The sequence below is a fragment of the Megalobrama amblycephala genome, linkage group LG23 (assembly GCF_018812025.1).
Source record: "Megalobrama amblycephala isolate DHTTF-2021 linkage group LG23, ASM1881202v1, whole genome shotgun sequence".
Taxonomy (NCBI): domain Eukaryota; kingdom Metazoa; phylum Chordata; class Actinopteri; order Cypriniformes; family Xenocyprididae; genus Megalobrama; species Megalobrama amblycephala.
The window spans coordinates 3,584,531-3,602,864 of record NC_063066.1 but is presented as its reverse complement, the minus strand read 5'-3'; the positions used below and the strand labels follow the sequence as shown (position 1 = coordinate 3,602,864).

The following is an 18,334-nucleotide window of genomic DNA, read 5'->3' as shown; positions in this document are numbered from 1 at the left end:
ACACGCATCATATCGCTGTAGCTAAATAAACAGAAGATTGAAACACTGCTTATTCTGCGTAAGAAGCCACATCATCTCACAGAAGGATGCTCAACTGTTGTTATGAAGTGAGTTTGGAGTAAAACATGTTATTAAATGTTGTCTTTTGTTGGACAAGATGTTAATAAATGTTTCTCATGCGACTCAAACTCACAGTGCTTTCAGATGGATTAGCATTTGGAGCCATACTTCATTGACAAGCTGCGAATAAAAAAATAAAAATAAAAAATAACTGCAGCCTTTGCAATTTCATAATCGCACTAAGAATCAAGATTAAGCAATAATAGCATTTAAGTTCATATAGTGCGATAAATTGCCCTAATTTATACTACTGAAAGTGTATGCTGTGGTTCCACATGTTCCACACATGCACAGGAGATCTGCTTGAACGGTAAACAAACCGATTATTGCACATCTGGCTGTCTTTATATTGTTTTAACGACGGACTGTAGAGGTGCGGGTAGCGACGGACTCACACAGACTCTCTTCAAATTTCACATCCATATCGTATTTCTAGCACATGTGCAGTTGGTGCTTTTGTAGCCTAGTGACCACGCGTACTTGTCCGCAAAAGAGCCTCTGCGTACCCCCTCCCATGACGATTTTTATGTCACATGGACCCTCACACACTAGCGTACTTTGTATGTGCAGGTTGCACATGTGCATTTCATTTTTTTTTTTGCAGTAATTAGTTTATCCACAATGTGGCAACTGTGCCCTGGGGGCGTCGATTCACAAGGTAGTCAAAGAAAACCTGCATAAACAGAAAAGACCGGAACGCATGCAAGCTACAGCGACAATGGAGGCCTACATAGACGACAGATTGTGGGAAGAGGTTAGAAAGTACTCTCATTTGTACAACTCTAACATGAAAAAATACAAAGATGTTTACATGGGTTGTAACTCGTCACGCTCAAATCTGCACATGCTTCGAATGCCTGTTTATACTTTACAAAGCTGTGTGTTTGACTGTAAAAAGACAAAGTATACTCAGGGCTTAAGGTGTACGATTTTGATGAAACGCCTCAAGCAACGGTGCAGCTGTTTGGATATCGTGTCTGTTTTCCTAAATATATTATCACAAGTTCGCACATACATGTAATCAGATATGGTAATGTATGCATATTTGGCGTGGTGTCCGAGGGGAGGGCTGTGAGCTTGGAATATCATTTTTGACTGAGAGAGGAACCAGCCAACAGTGAGGCGTTAAGGTGGTGGAGAGATGCTGCGAAACCATCATGGGACAGAGGTGAGGGATGGCTATACTGGTTGGATTGCTTGAACATGCCCCTCCCCAACTTCATTTTGTGTATTATTGAGGAACAAATGCTTTGAATATCCCGCCAGAACAGTAATTTAACACCCAGGCCTATTTAAGAAAACTAAAAACACATGCACTAATAAAGCAAAAATGCATTCAGTGCACCCAGAATGCCCATAATGTGTTGCAAACTAATCTAAAAGCCGAATACTAAGGCAAAAAAGTTTATTTTTTCTTATTATGAGTATAGAATGCGAGACTTAAGGCTGCTACGCTAGTTTAAGAGCTATCACTGAGAATCTCTAAGGGGCAAGTAGTTTTGTTTTCATCTTCCGTCACTTCTTACACAGAGCTGTATTTAATATTGGTTGCTGGCCCAGGTGATCAAATGTTTCCTTTATCAAATGCACATGAAACGTTTTGTTTTGACATAAGCAGTCCCTTGAAAGTTGAAACTTTCAGCAAGTAATAAAAACAAAGAGTAGATGTTTGCTTTAGAAGGAACAGAGGAGCTACACAAGAAAGAGCTTGATACCTCTGAACTTTTCTAAATCAAATACACCCACTTTTTGTTTTCATATTCAGACTGTGGGGAGAAAGCAAAGTATATCATTTGAGTTTCACGATGCAGCCGGTGGCTGATTTGTTTTCATTGTCACCCAAGACGGCGATATGAAATTACACGGAACACTGCATCAGCTCTGAGATAACTTTGGAGAGTTTCTCCAGTAACTATAACGTCTCGAAAGTGGAAACCGCACAGCAATGAAATCAAAGCCTATTATTTCACAAACCAATGCTCTTCCCACTGCTCCATGGCTAAATATCCTGTGCCGTCAAAGGCGCTTCTTTGAAGAGTGAGCTAAGATGACACAGGAGGGTCTGGGACATAAATTCAGGAGGGCACTGTGTACCTCCAGCACTCCGAGCGCTCAACCGAGAGACAGTCGTCAACAAGCTTAACGCTAATCAGCTAAAATGAAGACAGCCGCAGGTGTATCTCTGTCTCGCACACACACACACAAGCTCAAATACACATAGCCGGTGGAGGTGACAACTGTACCGCAGACAGAAGTTGATAGGAACGTGGGTGTGGAATGTATATACACCAAGTGAGGCGGAAGAACCGAGGAAAATGTCCAGTGCTGGCACCCTCACTGAAGACAGACATGTGTGCATAATGTACATTACCCAAAAAAAAAACTCAGTCGCATGCGAGGTACCACACAGATAAAAAAAAGAAGTGCATACCGTTGATCCTAACAAGCATGTTGCTCTGTGAAACCCCAGGCGTGTTTAAGTCACAGAACTCCAGAAGACTCAACTGCACAGGAAGCCTGACTTAGATCTGTGTGTGTATGAGGCGGTAAAAGAAGGAATCCTGGGCCTTTTGTTAGCTCGAGTGGGTTGACAGGAGTGAGACTGCCGATAAGATGAGCTGACTTCTCAAAAGCCAGTCTTCACTCAGCTCGACAGCAGTCTACCTGCTGCGTATTGGCCCTCTTGAAAAAGGAAAGCAGGACAGTGTCTCTGTGGGAAGCCTGTGGCAATCACAAGCACCTTAAACAAGGTTTTCTCCACAGGAGAGCAATATATGATCAGTATGTTTTTTTTTCCCCCACGTCCTTTTTTATTAATCATAACGTTTTGCAACTGTAATTCTGAGGTGGTTAAATTGTGGATTGCATCTACACAACGTGCACTAAAGCCTTCCACATTCAAGCATTTGGATCGAGGCATCACATCGATGTTCAGACTATCATATTAAACCTAAACAGGTTTTTAGAAATCAATCAAACAATTAAAATGAGCACAGACAGCATTTTGGACATCACTGAATGTTTTAAAAAATTCTGTTTAGGATTGATTTGAGCATTTGAACAGGCTAATGATGCTCAAGTTTGATTCAAACATACATATGATGTCCAAATGTTCAGATTGAATGCGCTCATAAGGTCCATAAATGCGTCTAAGACTGATTCAAGCATCTGCACGTCCTGTGAAACCCAGAAATGCTCTTAAGTTTTGATTTGAATGTGTCTATGATGACCAATTATGTTGTCTAGGTTTGAGTTGAACATTTAAATGCATCCATACAGTACAGAAATGCCTAAAAAGCCCAGATGTCTACCAGATTTTAAAGTGCCAATGACAATATGATGCCCAAAAAAGCTGGTGGGTTTGATTTCAACATTCAGTCACACCACAGACAGTCCTGATGCCCAAAAATTCCCTCTAGGTTCAGTTTTGTTATTGTTAACATAAACTATTAAAAGTGGTTTCTGTTATCTGAAATAAAGATAAAATAAATTAAATATAAATATTAGATTAATATTTGGCATCTAACTGACATAAAATAAGTTTAAGCTGAAGTATTGAAGTTATTAAAACTAAAAAAATTAAGCGAAATAAAAATATTTAAAACCCCAAAAACTAATTAAATTTACATCATCACATAACAAAATTACTAAAACTTAATGGGGACCAATTATGACCTATGATGTAATATAAGTCTCTGGTGTCCACAGAATGTGAAGTTTCAGCTCAAAATCCCCCACAGATCATTTATTATAGCTTGTCAAATTTGCCCCTATTTGGGTGTGAGCAAAAACACGCCGTTTTTGTGTGTGTCCCTTTAAATGCAAATGAGCTGCTGCTCCCGCCCCCTTTCCAGAAGAGGGCGGGGCTTTAACAGCTCAACAACAACAAAGCTGGAGAATCTCACGCAACGAAAATGACAAAACAGTTAGCATGCTTTTGTTTTTACGTTTGCCATGGCGTTAGAACTGGTACACCGTCTTTGCTTTCGAAAAAAAAATGGCGGCGCTGTGGGTGGAAACGTGCAGATTAAGGGGCTGTAATATTATAAGAAGATCCTCTTCCTACGTCACTAGGGGAGTGAAATCTGAGCAGCTCGTTTTTTCACATGCTTGCAGAGAAAGGCTTGCCAAAACAAAGTTACTGGGTTGTCCTTTTGCACGTTTTCTGGGTTGGTAGATGCACCGGGGACCCGATTATAGCACTTAAACACGGAAAAAGTCAGATTTTTATGATATGTCCCATTTAATATAAACTAAAATTAAACTGAAAAAATAAGCAAATTCTAAATTAATACTATAATAGTATATAAATAATACTAAAATCACACTGATTCGAATGAAAAAAGCAACTATAACATCCCTAGGCTGGGAGACATACTTTAGCAATACTTATTTTAAGCAACAGTGTCACTGAGGTTAAAGAGCTCTGCAGGCACAGGCGGGTTTGGTGGAGGAAGGGGTGGGTGATATGTGCCGTGAGTGGGTTTAAGTGAGGAAACGGGCCAGACTGGCAGTGCCCTCGGCAAACTGACACTTCCAGAAGCAGAAACACAGTGACACGGCCCTCTCGGATCTTGGAAGAAGAGAGCTTTGCCTGATATAAAGGTCAGTCTCAGGCACAGAGCCAGGGCAGACCGAAGGTTTAGAAGCCAGTGAAAGGCAGCATATGCAGCCTGACCTGATGGTGGAAGGTGCATCTACAACTGGGCACTGAATCACTGCTATCCTTTCATGCAGTCTGTGGGTTTCCATGCTCAGCAGAGAATGACATTTGCTATGCTTGGTCTCTCTCTCTCTCTCTTTCTCAGAACTCAGTGTCCTTCAGAAAGTCAGGCCTTTCAAACGACAGTGAGTGAAAGGCGATCGATGGCCATTTATTAAGCACAGTAGACTAGAATGAGGTGGCGGTGGAGATGCAGAGATGGAGTTAAGTCAAGCTGGGGCTGTGTAGAGCTGCAGAATAAGACTGATGGGTTGGGAAGGTGTGAAGCAATGCTGGAGCTGCGGGACAGTGATCCAGAGCGGAGGCAATTCACTGGAGTCCTTATACCTTTACCAGCCACCATCAATAACAGAAACATTTAGTTTTCTATTTCAGTATATTTGAAACAGACCTGCAAACTTACAAGATTTAAAAGGTGACTTGTATCCGAATTAAATTATTGTAGGGGGATCTGAGGGAATCCTCCCCCAGGAGTACATTTTTGTGATTTTAACATATAACACCATGTCCTAACCAGACGTGACGCTGCGACACGCGATAAAAGGTATAATTTCTGTTGTTGAAAGAGTTTCAGTTTTTTCCTGCAACGTTGTGGCTGGAACAACAACACAAAGAATGATCTCAGGTAATGTTTACGTGCTTTATTTAATGTTAAAAGCATCTAATGTGAGTTTGAATATCATTTTTTGTGTGTTTTATAGCCATAAAGCAACAATAGACAATTCACCTCAGATCTTAAAAATAAATAAAAGGAAACAAAACGTTCAAACTGTCAACTCATTGTAAACAGACAAGTGTATTCTATGGCAAAGATTGTTTTGAGTAACTCAGTATGTATTTTTAATATATAATTTTAATTGAAATGGTGTAATATTCATGAATTTGATTATGCATTTTGTTGTGAGTGCCGGGAGCTTGCCGAGAGACCCCGCCCATGTGCTCTTCTGATTTGCTATGTTTTTTTTTTTAATCATAAGCCAGGTTTCCACCCAAGGATTTTTTTTTTTTTGTGTGAAAAAGGCTTAGCGCTTCAAAATGTCTAGCGATATAGCTGATGGAAATGCCATTTGTCGATAAAATTTCTCAAATGTCGACACAATCTATTTACATTTATCTTTAGTGCATAAATTCTATTTCAATACTTCAAATGTTGCAAAAATTGGTTTGGAAACACTTTTTGTCAAGAAAAAGGGCTTTAATGCAAATAAATGTGGTGTCACATGACATCTGCGTTTGTAGTGTTGCACCTGTAAAAACACTGTTTCTCTGTAGTTCAAAGGTGCATTAGAAGGATGAGGAAAAGAGTGTTATTTTACAAATATTTGGGATGCAAAAGACACGAATTTGTGATATATTTTGCGATTTTTTTCAGGGATGACGGCATCATGCGCACCATTTTATCGGTAAAAGGCCAACTGAAATGAAAAAGCCTAGAGACAGCAAATTTGGCAAATATTTTTTGCACATATTTGCTTTGTCGATAACAAAACTGGATGGAAACTTGGCTATAGTCACGTCGCGTCTGGTGTGGAGAGAAAAATCATTTGCCGCTGGAATCTTATCACATTGCGTATAGTTGATTTTTTTGGACATTGAATGGCTTTTCTGAGGTAAATGTGACGGCACATGTGACACTGTTTACAAGCTGTTTTATCGACAATTACATAACATGACATGATACGAATTTCAAAGCATGAAAGGCTCCAGCATGATTTATGTGATATTTTGTTAGCTAATGCAATTCAGACATTTTTAAGTGTGAGTCAAGTATCCACATACTGTTTAGGGCCGCTTCAGATTACAAGTAACATGATGTGCGACCGTGACAGGAAACACAACGCAAAAATCAGCATAATTGCAAGAGGAACTGCCTGTTTTTTATATCCTTATTAGAAAGTCAGGCGAGGAAAGATTTAGGCTTAGCTCTCCACTGATCCGCCGAGACGCCACGAGTTGAATAAAACAAGGAGGTTTCAAATATCCCCATCGGTCAAATCTAATAAATAACAAGGGGTGAAGCTGACAGCAATAAGCCTGTGTGTTTTTAATACAGCTCCGATCAAAGCGAACGCCGCTGCCCTTTAAAAAGCACTGATAAATGACATATGGTATAAATGCTGATATCTGCTATCATATTATGTCTTGAAGGGCATAAGAGTGGATAGATAGAGGAAAGGGTGGATGACTTTGACAACGATGGTGAAGGAAGGACGGAGAGGCAATGAAAACCGGTTAGGCTTAAAGAGAACCAAAAAGACGTACAAGGACAAAATACAAAATATAAGAGAGCAGGTGCTGATGTAGAGAGGCTCAAGTTTGTAAAATTTCATGTTAAATGGCATGAGCCATCGCGGGCCCTTGGGAAAAGGACTTGGGTAATTTTTTCTGGCAACTGAGGTGAGAATAACCATGAATGATTGCTCCGCATTACTGTATGCCGTAGTCAGGAGAGCACAGCTGTCACCGGCTATTAAATCCACTTCTGCACGGACTGGTGCGGAAAAAAGGAGACTCGTTACAATGCAAGATATGCGCATGATAGCCTGTTCTGTCTGAACGAGATGAGAGGAGACTGTCATGTTTATGGATATGCCCAAATTTCATCAGACAGTGTTCGCTGCGTTCACCGCAATGGCCGTCTCTTTCAAGTTCCTCTTTTCTGCTCATCATTAAAAACTACAATCCCACAATGTGACGACCCCCACCCAGCCCCAGATACAAGTGGGCCTTTGTTCTGCCTCCCCTTCCTGTCTTTCTCCTCCATGATCTTGGCATAATTACCCATGCACTGCTTGATCACTGAGCCCTGAAGGTATGACTGCAGTGACCAGGTTCATTCATTTCTAATCTTTAACACAAAGAGAGGGAGGGAATATGAACCGTGCTTTTCATGTTGTTGTGTTGCGACTCTAAGATCGATATACAGCTAGCTGCCTCTGTTGTCAATTGAAGCATCGATCTGGTTGAATGATGACAAGTCCGCAATACTAAAGAAAGGCAGATTCCTTTACAGACGATCAAACATTCCTTCAAAATATATATTTTTCCAGCTAGAGAGAAACCTTTGTGAAGTGAAAACTGAACTGCATATCAATAAACACACTTAAGAGTTGAAAAATAGCCACAATGATTTCCGGTTTAGCAGAATTAGTACTGATAACAGATAACAACACATAAACTCTTTTAAACTCTATTAACATCAGGGTTAATGCATCATTAGTTTTGTCATTTATTTTATGTAGTTTCATATTTTGTTTGATTATTTCATTCATAAAGTGGCACACACATTCTCTTACTGCCAAAGCAGGGAATCTTCAAAGGGGTGCTGGAAACGGGTTAAAAAAAGGTCAAAAATTTTTTCTTTTGAATTTTATATTACACAGAGAATCCTGAAAAATGTCAGGATTTCACATGTCAGCATATCAGAATGATTTCTGAAGGATGTAATGATGCTGAAAATTCAGCTTTGGCTCACATTTTTAAAAAGCAGTTATTTTAAATTGTAATGTTATTTCACAATATTACTGATTTTACTGTATTTTAATCAAATAAATGCAGCCTGGTTGATCATACGAGACTTTAAAAAACATTATGAAATCTTACTGTCCCCATACTTTTGAATGGTAGGTTATGTAGGAAAAAAATTGTGTCAACTTGATATAAAGTAAATATTTCCTAGATCAAATTTGACACATTAATAATATTTGTGTTTTTCACATTGCAAATGAGTCTTTATATATGAAAAAGGATGATTATACACTGTAAAATTAGTTTGTTTCACTCAAATAAAAATGAAAGTTGTGGGAACTCAAAATTTCACTATAGTAAACTGAACTTAATATGATTGAGTTGAATTGCAGCAGATTTCTAATTCCCAGCATGCTTTGCATCAGACTGTATAAATAAATGTTGAAATATTGGGCACTATTTGAAAGATCTAAGCGCATGTGCACTTAGGGCATGTCTGAATCTACTTTTGCTAGTTTAAGGACGGGAAAAATGGTTGGTGCACCAGGCTCATGGTCCAAAAGGGTTGTCCTTTAAAAGCCAGTTGTGCTCGCGCTATGGCAGATTCACTATTTACATGGTGGAGTTTCCAGGCGGAAAAACTGAATGCTTCTCTAGTGAGGAAAACGATCTGCTTGTGTGTGAGGTCAAAGCGTGCGAGCAGACCATCTACGGGAAAAGCCAGATTCCACCAAAGCATTCATTTTTATCTTTATGCACACAACAATAATCTTTACATTGTAATCCTTTTATTTTTAATATGTGGCATGTTTGTGTGCTGCTGCACGTCTCTGTGTGTGTAAAAAGCAGAGTGTATGCACGTTGTGCATATTAATAACGCGCTCTTTAAATAACACATTTTCAGTTGCCTCAAAATAGCAACACGCCAACAACGCACCTGAACACACCTCGTTTTCAGACCAGCACACCCAAGGGGGCACAAATGGGGTCAAATGCATTTGCTATCTAAACAACGTGGCGCAGGACATGAAAATGAAAACTGTGTCGGGCTGAAACTAGTAAAAAACACTTGCGTCATGCCTGGTGCCGCGTGTATGTTATGATATTTTGTGCATTTTTGCACCAGATTTACATATGGAGGCATAAGTTAATGTTTAATGTTGTTATGTTGGGGTACTGTCATGTTAGATTTGTAGGTTTACCATTGTGGTGAAGAGTAGAGCCTGTGGTTAAGTTGAAGATGGGCTGCAAAAGACCATGCATACTGTATGTTGTTTGATTATATACATGCAAATATCCTCTATGATAATTATAATAGCATGTATTATTTGCTATCTAACATTTAACCAAGATCTGAATGTGATGTTTATGTAAATGTACTGTATCTAATTACATTTATTCATTTGGCAGATGCTTTTATCCAAAGTAACTTGCAAGTAAGTAATAAACATTATGATAAGTTGGGCGAGGCTGAGAACTGTGGAGGGATGTCGGTGACGTGATTGTTAACGAGAGACACCTTGCTCCACTTCCACAGCTCTCGGCCCCGCCCCATTTATCTAAAAAATTTAAGTTATATCAGCTTAAAAAAATGAGTTCATTTACTGAACTGTTTCGAGAATTCTGAAAGTATTGAGTTTTACATTGCATATTTTAGTGGGTTCTGCAAGGAAATCATAAAATTGTGGGGTCCACGGCAATAGATTGAAAGCCACTGTCATCAACGCCTACAGTATTCTATTATGCATAAAAGCCACAGCACATTAGGCTAAATATGATCTGGACTGATTACAATTCCTTAGAATTTGACACAGCATAATTAAGATACCTATCATTGTGTCTTGAGCGCATAGTTAAAATGCTCCCTCGATAAGCAGTTCAGATGATTTTGTAACAGAGCCTTTATTTGTCATTCGTTCTCTGTTCTTTTACAAACTTTCTTAAAGATATTTTCACCGGTAACTGCTGTTTTTGTTGAAAAAAACAAAAACAAAAAACCTTGTGGCCAGGTTCTGAATGCTCCTCTCGTACTGTCTGCTTTGGCATCAATCAATGTCTCACATCGTTTGTTTGAGTATTAGATCAGGCGTGTCAGTCTGTCACTCTCCTTTAGTCAGGTGGGTGAGGACACTTTGCAGGTGAGGCTGACCGCAGCATTATGAGAGCGCCTAGCCTGTGATTACAGATGTGCATGTGGAGCGTGATCGGCAGGCAGACAGCTCAGCTGTTTGAAGGACACTGACTCTCTCAGGTAATCATTGTCTCCTCTGACCCTCCTCTTGCTGTGTGGCATATTTTACATGCCAGAATACCTCAGTCTCCTTAGAGGTCAACTGTCCAATTACAGTCAGAGATCCACCCCAGTCCCCCCGGACAGCCCCCTCCTGTTTCATTCTTCTGCCTGACCTCTCTCTCTGTGACAGGAGACGAATTCAGATGAGCTTATTCAGCTGGTGGGATGAGGTGGATATCAGGGTAAATATGAAAGAATAGATGACAGCTCCTCTCTCAAATAAAAACAGAGCCCTTCTATCAAGCATCAGTCTGACGCTTTTGAGTGGCAGCTGGCTTTTAAAATCGCATCTGCATCTCATCAAGGTGACATATCCTGCTGGCTATGGAGATCGAAGTTTTATAGAATTATAATATTAAGTCATTTACAGGCTGCACAGTTGCTCATGGCTATATCAGTCTTCTCATCTAGTCAGCATTTCAGATCACATTGCTCAAGTCAATAATATCATTTAAAATGCATGAGGGTTATAAATACTTGCATACATGTTAAATGGAGTGAGATATAAGCTGTGTGTCCAAACCTAGTGAGATGCCTCGCTGCCTATGGCCTACAAAAGTGGTTGCTTTCTGAAGGCTGGAATACACTACATCTGAAGACATTTTAAAACACTAGGCTTCATACACTTGCTGACTTTGTAAATGTTTACAGAGAAAAACTGGGCATCATACCCTAAACCAGGGGTTTCCATTCCAGGACCAATCAAGGCAAGTATAATCTATCTCTAGAAATGAGACACTCTGAGACGCAGCAAACATTGTTTTTTTACAATTTGTATGTGAGCACTTCACTATAAAACACACAGCTAGCACATACACTGCCCTCCAAAAGTTTGGAAACTCCCCTGGCAAAGTGTGGTTTTGGATGATATCAGCATAAATCCTTATCATTTTTTGGTGCAAATACATTACAGTAACTTGACATTATCATTGAAGACCAGCAATAATAATTTTCATTTTGATTACATAATAATGGCAATATATACATGTCAAAGTCAGACACGCCCCTTTGCCAGCTGTGATGCTGGTTACTGGTTTAATCTTGGCTCAGGTTTGTAATAGATTTTTGGGTCAGAACACCTTAATACCTTCAACAATTGATGGCCAATTACGTTTAGAATACAATGAACCAATCAGAACCCAGTTTAGGTCAGATAGCTGCTAATGCTGGATATTTTGATGAATCGAAAATTTAAGTTTTTTCTATGTATAAACTGTTTATGTAATACAATATGTTTTCATAGTTTGTGTTGTCCCTTATCAGTGAAAAATTTTCACAAATTAAAAAGGATTCATGCCAATGTTGTCCAAAACCCCACTATTTTAGGGCGTTTCCAAACTTTTGGAGGGCAGTGTACATATATATTTATATTTATTATATCGCAGCGTTTGCAATTCGAACAAATGGGTTGCGACTAAGTGTGCCGCGCAAGTCCTGAAAAATGAAGCAAAAACGTTTTGATCGCCCCCAAGTGGCTGGAAGCAGTATAGGTCATAAACCCCACCCTCTCCATGTAATTTAATGGGACATGAGACAAAATAAACAAACAAATTACACTTCAAATAAATTTTTTCCAAAGATGGTTTCTGTCATTTTATGTATTTTTTTATCGTTTTTGTTCAACCTGGTCTCATGAGTCGCAAAAATACGTACCAATACGTACATATATCACTGCAGTTTCCAACACAAATGAACATTAAAACAGCAAGCGCTTTTAATCATTTTCATACACAGTTATGATTACAGGGTCAGATTATGGAATAATAAAGACTTGTTTTGACGTCTCCTTGCACAATATTATGACTTCAAAATGCTTCTTACCAAAGTGCACGATTTGTAAACGAATATATTTTGGACTTTGCATCGGTTAACCATATGTTTCGCTATTCTGACAAAACCTTGCTCGTTACGAGGAAGCCTTGGGTACGAATCAAGGGAAAAACAAGTCATGGTAAAAGAGCTCAAAGATGAGAGATCAAAACAAGCTTTTGTTAACACTATTGGGTAGTTTTAGGTGTAGTGCCACTCACCAGACAAAAATTCAAATCAGAACTGCAGTGATTCATATAAAAACTATCGTCATAAAAATGTACCATATTCACATTTATCTGTTCCGGCAAAAAAATTAACATGCTTTTAGCGCCACTCAGTGGACATTTCACATTGAAACTGTATGTATTAGTACGTATTTTGTGACTCACGAAAACATTCCCACAGGTACATTTTTCTAATGAGACCAAGCTCTTTTTGTTCGTTTTTTAAAGTAAGTTTGGTTTTAGTTAGTTATTTGATGCTATAAAAATGGGTTGTGACGTCATGATTGACAGTTGTGATTGACAGCTTCTCTGAGTGAAGTAGTCATTGAGGACCTTTTCTGGGATTTTCAGGAGGAGATTGGAGCTTTAACTTTAATTTCTACATTTCCAGAACTGTTTATTTCACACTTACATAATGAGTTGTTCTGCACTAAACCATACTAACTGATTCTGCGGGAGTGTGGGCGGGGCCTTAATACTGCGGCTCCATTTCATGCTCACTACTGCGCAAGATGTCAATGCCATATTGGGACATTGGTGGCTTCACTTTTCTACAATGGAAGAGAGTGAAGGTCGTCCATCTTTTATTCAGTCTATGGTCAGTTTGAAATGACTTTCAAATCGTTCCAAACACAACAAACTCACACAAAAACATGAGATTAATAAAAAACATGGATGTGCAGGAGATTACCTTGTTGAAGTGACTCTGTGTGCCGAGTCTCAAAAGAACAAACGAGCCAAGCGGATTTGGATGTGATCTTGGGTGGGTAGATGCGTTCAGTACGGACTACAGATTACAAAGGAAGTTAGATGTGAGTGGCGCTGTCAGTTGTTTTATCTGTGCTGATGAATTAAATATTAAGGCTAATTTGTTACTCATGTTCTGTTAATTTCCTTTTGTGTTGTTATTGTATTTGAATTGTATTTTATTGCAACATTTTATTTAATTACAGACTGGACAGTAGATGGACAACTTTGGTCATATACAATATGTGATCTAAAATCGGCTAAAAAAAAATCATTCTGACTGGATGGAATCATAATCTGAAGCTAAAAAAATCGGAGTCTGTACCCGTCAAACACTATGCGACTCTGCAGATTGGTGCAGACTATTGTCGACTCGTAAATCTGGAAATCAGGGCAAAATCTGAGAAAAAGTGTAGTGTGTAGTGTATTCCAGCCTTAAGGCAGCATCCTAACCATCATGAAATCTCCAAAGTAACAGATTTGAAACGCTCTACCCTTGTGAAAAAGAAGCACACTGTACTCTCTTTAAATAAACATAAGTGGCATTGTATTTCATTAATATTACAACACATTATCTTTAAATACTTTTTAAAAAAATATATAATTTTAAGATTTGAAGTATGCATTCAATACAATTATGCACACTTCTTTTTCACAAGAGCACACAGGAAGCATCCCCATCATACTATATTTAGTATTGTATTAAGTTATCCATAATCAACATTACCAAGCTTGTTGCAATAAATTCTGAGATTGCCTTCTAGGTTAAGGATATATGCATGTATCCTTCACCTAGCGAACTTGCAAACCTTTGTACTTGGCCAAAACAAGGTATCTTAGGGTGCCTTAAAATGCTGCCTCAGTAGTCAGCTCACTAGGTTTTGGAACTCAGCAGAATGAGAAAGAGAAATGGCTCACTGGGGTTGGGAGGAAAAAGTGTGCAGCTCTTGCAGTGGATGATTTCCTTCACAATGGGCATGTCTTGCGATACTGGCGGGGGCACAATCCCAAGGCCGGGCATCATGGGGTTCATTGGAGCAATGCCAGTCATCATGCCAAGACTGGGGTCAAAATCTGTAAAACAGAAGAGAGGACATCTCAAAGGACTGAGTGAATAAAAGCCACTTCAGTCTACATGGTGACAGCATTCTGTTGTGGCACAAATTAAAGCTATATACGAGAGCTCTCCCTTCAAAGATAAATAAACAATTAAGTCCAATACATATTTAAAAGGCTTTTCGAATGAATAGGTTTTTACTGGCTCATTCCCCCAGCTGTTTGCCTTGGCTTGTTATTATGCACAAGCGGTCCATCTGTGGGCAAAAAAAGTGAACACTGGCTTTCATTTACAGGTATTGGTTTAGACTACAGCTGCATGACAGCGTGGAGCTCTTTGAAATGGAAATGATGAAGCCCTCACTCTCTGCGGTCTCTGCTGCACCTGTGGAGAGTATATAAGTCTGTCTAACCTTACTAAGAGCACTCCACTCTCATACTTCAAATATTTCCCTTATTTGCAGTCATGCAAGATAAACAAGCTCTGCCTCTGGCATTGGGAAAAAAATAGCTTAAAAGTTAAGCGGGTAAAGATCTATGAAATGTAAATCGCACTGTAAATAAATGCATCATACTGTAAGTAAATAATGGAATAACTTTTCAGAGCTCATACTGAAAGTCTCCATATAAAAATAAAATAGATGTAATGAAATATGATAAAAGGACAGAGATCATTTCCAGGGTTTTTCTCCATATAGTGGACTTCAACAGGGTTCAACGGGTTGAAGGTCCAAATTGCAGCTTTTATAGAGCTCTACATGATCCCAGACGAGGAATAAGGGTCTTATCTAGCGAAACAATTGGTCATTTTCTTAAAAAAAAAAAAAAAAAAAAAAAAAAATACTTTTTAACCACAAATGCTCGTCTTGCACTGCTGTTGGAAAGGTCACGCGTGACATAGGTGGAAGTACAGAGCAAGTGTGTACAAAGCAAATATACAAAGAGTAAGTCAAACAACCTTTAAAAAAAAAAAAAAAGGTAAAAGAAATACGATTTTTGGACAATTTTGAGGTTGAGAGAGAGAGAGAGGAAAAAAAAAAAATGATATATATATATATAATTTTTTTTTTTTTTTTTTAAATGACCAATCGTTTCGCTAGATGAGACTCTTATTCCTCGTCTGGGATTGTGTAGCTGAAGCTGCACTGAAACTGACATTTGAACCTTCAACCCGTTGAACCCCAGTGAAGTCCACTATATGGAGAAAAATCCTGGAATGTTTTCCTCAAAAACCTTTTCGACTGAAGAAAGAAAGACATGAACATCTTGGATGACATGGGGGTGAGTAAATTATCAGGAAATTAAGTGAACTTGAACTGCAAAAGTATTGCATTACTTTTCACAAAAAGTAATTAATTAACACAATTAGTTACTTTTTTAGGAAGAAAAACAATATTGTAATGAATTATTTTTAAAAGTAACTTTCCCCAACAGCTTAATTTAGTGTTAAGAAAATCTATTAGATGACAGAAACAGACAATAATTGAGATGGGAAAGTCTAATGTAAAACATAAACACTCATATTATAGCTTAACTGCTTTCATGATGGTCTCTAAGAACTGATAGACATGAATCTATCTCACAGGGAGGGTCAGGACGGAGCGTGAGGATAAACATCGGTGAGATCTGAACTGGCAGATGTGTCTGAGCAGGCGACAGGTCCAAAACATGGCTTCTCTCTAAGAGCCATTAACAGAAGTGGGACAGGACGTGCAGCATGTACAGAGCGAGGAGCTGAGAAGCTGCCTTAATGATTGTGTTAGTATTGATATTTCTGTCTCGTAGTCACTAATGGAGGCAGGAGATAAGATGACCCACATTGGTGTACTACCAGGACTGAAAGTCTAAATCGGTACCACATAATTGCATGGTAATTTTTTCGGCTGCCACCCAAGCAAAATTGCAGCATGCCAAAGCAAAATTAAGTTAGTTATGTTCATGGTTTTACTTTAGTAAAAGTAACTGTTACATCCACAGAACTGTCATAGATTTATTAAATAGACTATTCGGGGAAGGAGGAAGCCAAGTTCATTATGCCTGTTGTTCCTTAGATATTATGAAAAACGGGCCTCGTTTGCTTTCAGATATTACAAGAGATGACTTAAATCATAAAGAGAGTCTGATGAAAGGAAAACAACATCTGTGAAGGAGCAGGAAACAAACATTCTCATTAGAAACACATTCCCGGCTCAGTAGTGGTCCACTCATGGTGCAGTCAGGAGATTTTAACTAGCTCTCTATAAATGAGCTGGTAATTATGCAAAGTTAGTTTGACTTCTTATAGCAATTAAGCAATTAGAAGTAGGAAATTCTGTGCTGAATTCAAAAGGCTCAAGAAGCTTGGATGATAAATAATTTGTGTTTTATGTAAACATAATTAACAATCAAATGCATTAATTGTAGATATACAATCAACAAAGTTAGTGCGTGTGGATGAACAGGAAAAACCCTGATAATCACATGGTATTAGAATCTGAAGGGTAAAAAAAAAAAAGGATTTTTTTTTCTCTCTCCAAAGGATAAGGTTTTGAAAGGGAAATATTAATTGCAGCCAAAGAAGCACTTTGAAAGTTGAATCTTTCTAACCCAAATAGAAAATAGCCAGGGGTAAATACTTCTGAAGTAACAAGTCCAGTGTGACCAAGCAATGGAGATAAAATGAAGATACAGAAGACGAACAGAACAAAGATTTGGACACACTTTCATCATTTTCAGCCTATGATTCCTTTATTCCTACTGTGCAGAAGAGTACATACTAATCCAAGAAATAAGCAAAGCATCAGCAATAAGCCAAGTATACTGTACTTGATTTTTTTAATTAAATATTAAAAGTCCTTTACAAGACAAATTACAAATAACTTATATTATTTTTTTAATGAAAATAATTGCTCGAAATGGTACAGCTCTAACATTACACTATTTTTTAAAAATAAATGAATTATTTTATTCAGCAAGGATGCATTAAACTATGGAAGAGGATTAGGGCCAAGCAATAATAAAAAAATAAAACCATCTCGAGATTAAAGTTGTTAAATTATGTGAAAAAAATCGTTAAATTACGAGAAAAAAGTCAAGATAATATGTTGAGAATAAACTTGTTAAATTACGAAAAAAAAGTCGTTAGATTATGAGAACAAATTCGTTAAATTATGAGAAAAAACTCGTTAAATTACGAGAAAAAAGACATTAGACTATGAGAACAAATTCGTTAAATTATGAGAAAAAACTCGTTAGATTTCAAGAAAAAAGTCGAGATAAAATGTTGAGAATAAACTCGTTAAATTACGAGAAAAAAGTCGAGATAATATGTTGACAATAAACTCATTAAATTACAAGAAAAAAGTCGTTAGATTATGAGAACAAATTCGTTAAATTATGAGAAAAAACTTGTTAGATTTCAAGAAAAAAGTCGAGATAAAATGTTGAGAATAAACTCGTTAAATTACGAGAAAAAAGTCGTTAGATTATGAGAACAAATTCGTTAAATTATGAGAAAAAAGTCGTTAAATTTCAAGAAAAAAGTCGAGATAAAATGTTGAGAATAAACTCGTTAAATTACGAGAAAAAATACGTTAAATTTCAAGAAAAAAGTTGAGATAAAATGTTGAGAATAAACTCGTTAAATTATTAGAAAAAAGTCGTTAAATTTCAAGAAAAAAGTTGAGATAAAATGTTGAGAATAAACTCGTTAAATTATGAGAATAAACTCGTTAAATTATGAGAAAAAAGTCGTTAAATTACGAATTTGTTCTCATAATTTAACGACTTTTTTCTCGCAATTTAATGACTTTATTCTCGAGATGGTTTTATTTTTTATTATTCCGTATTAAACTGATTAAAAGTGACAGTAAAGACATTTATATAATGTTACAAAAGATTTTTTTTGTCTTT

At 37.7% G+C, this 18,334-nt stretch overlaps 1 protein-coding gene across 11 annotated transcripts in view; it reads right to left on the bottom strand.

Moving 5' to 3' along the window:
* The window catches only part of enox2 (ecto-NOX disulfide-thiol exchanger 2), a 287,212-nt gene that overhangs the window by 67,300 nt on the left and 201,578 nt on the right, over positions 1-18,334 (bottom strand). For 10 of the 11 annotated variants that reach the window (XM_048175874.1, XM_048175873.1, XM_048175877.1 and 7 more), the window contains 2 exons: positions 14,306-14,461; positions 13,332-13,427 (listed from right to left, as the gene is read on the bottom strand). In XM_048175874.1, coding sequence (XP_048031831.1) covers positions 13,332-13,427; positions 14,306-14,461 — 252 coding nt within the window. The remainder of the gene's footprint in view (positions 1-13,331; positions 13,428-14,305; positions 14,462-18,334) is intronic. The other variant, XM_048175875.1, reaches the window with a different exon arrangement.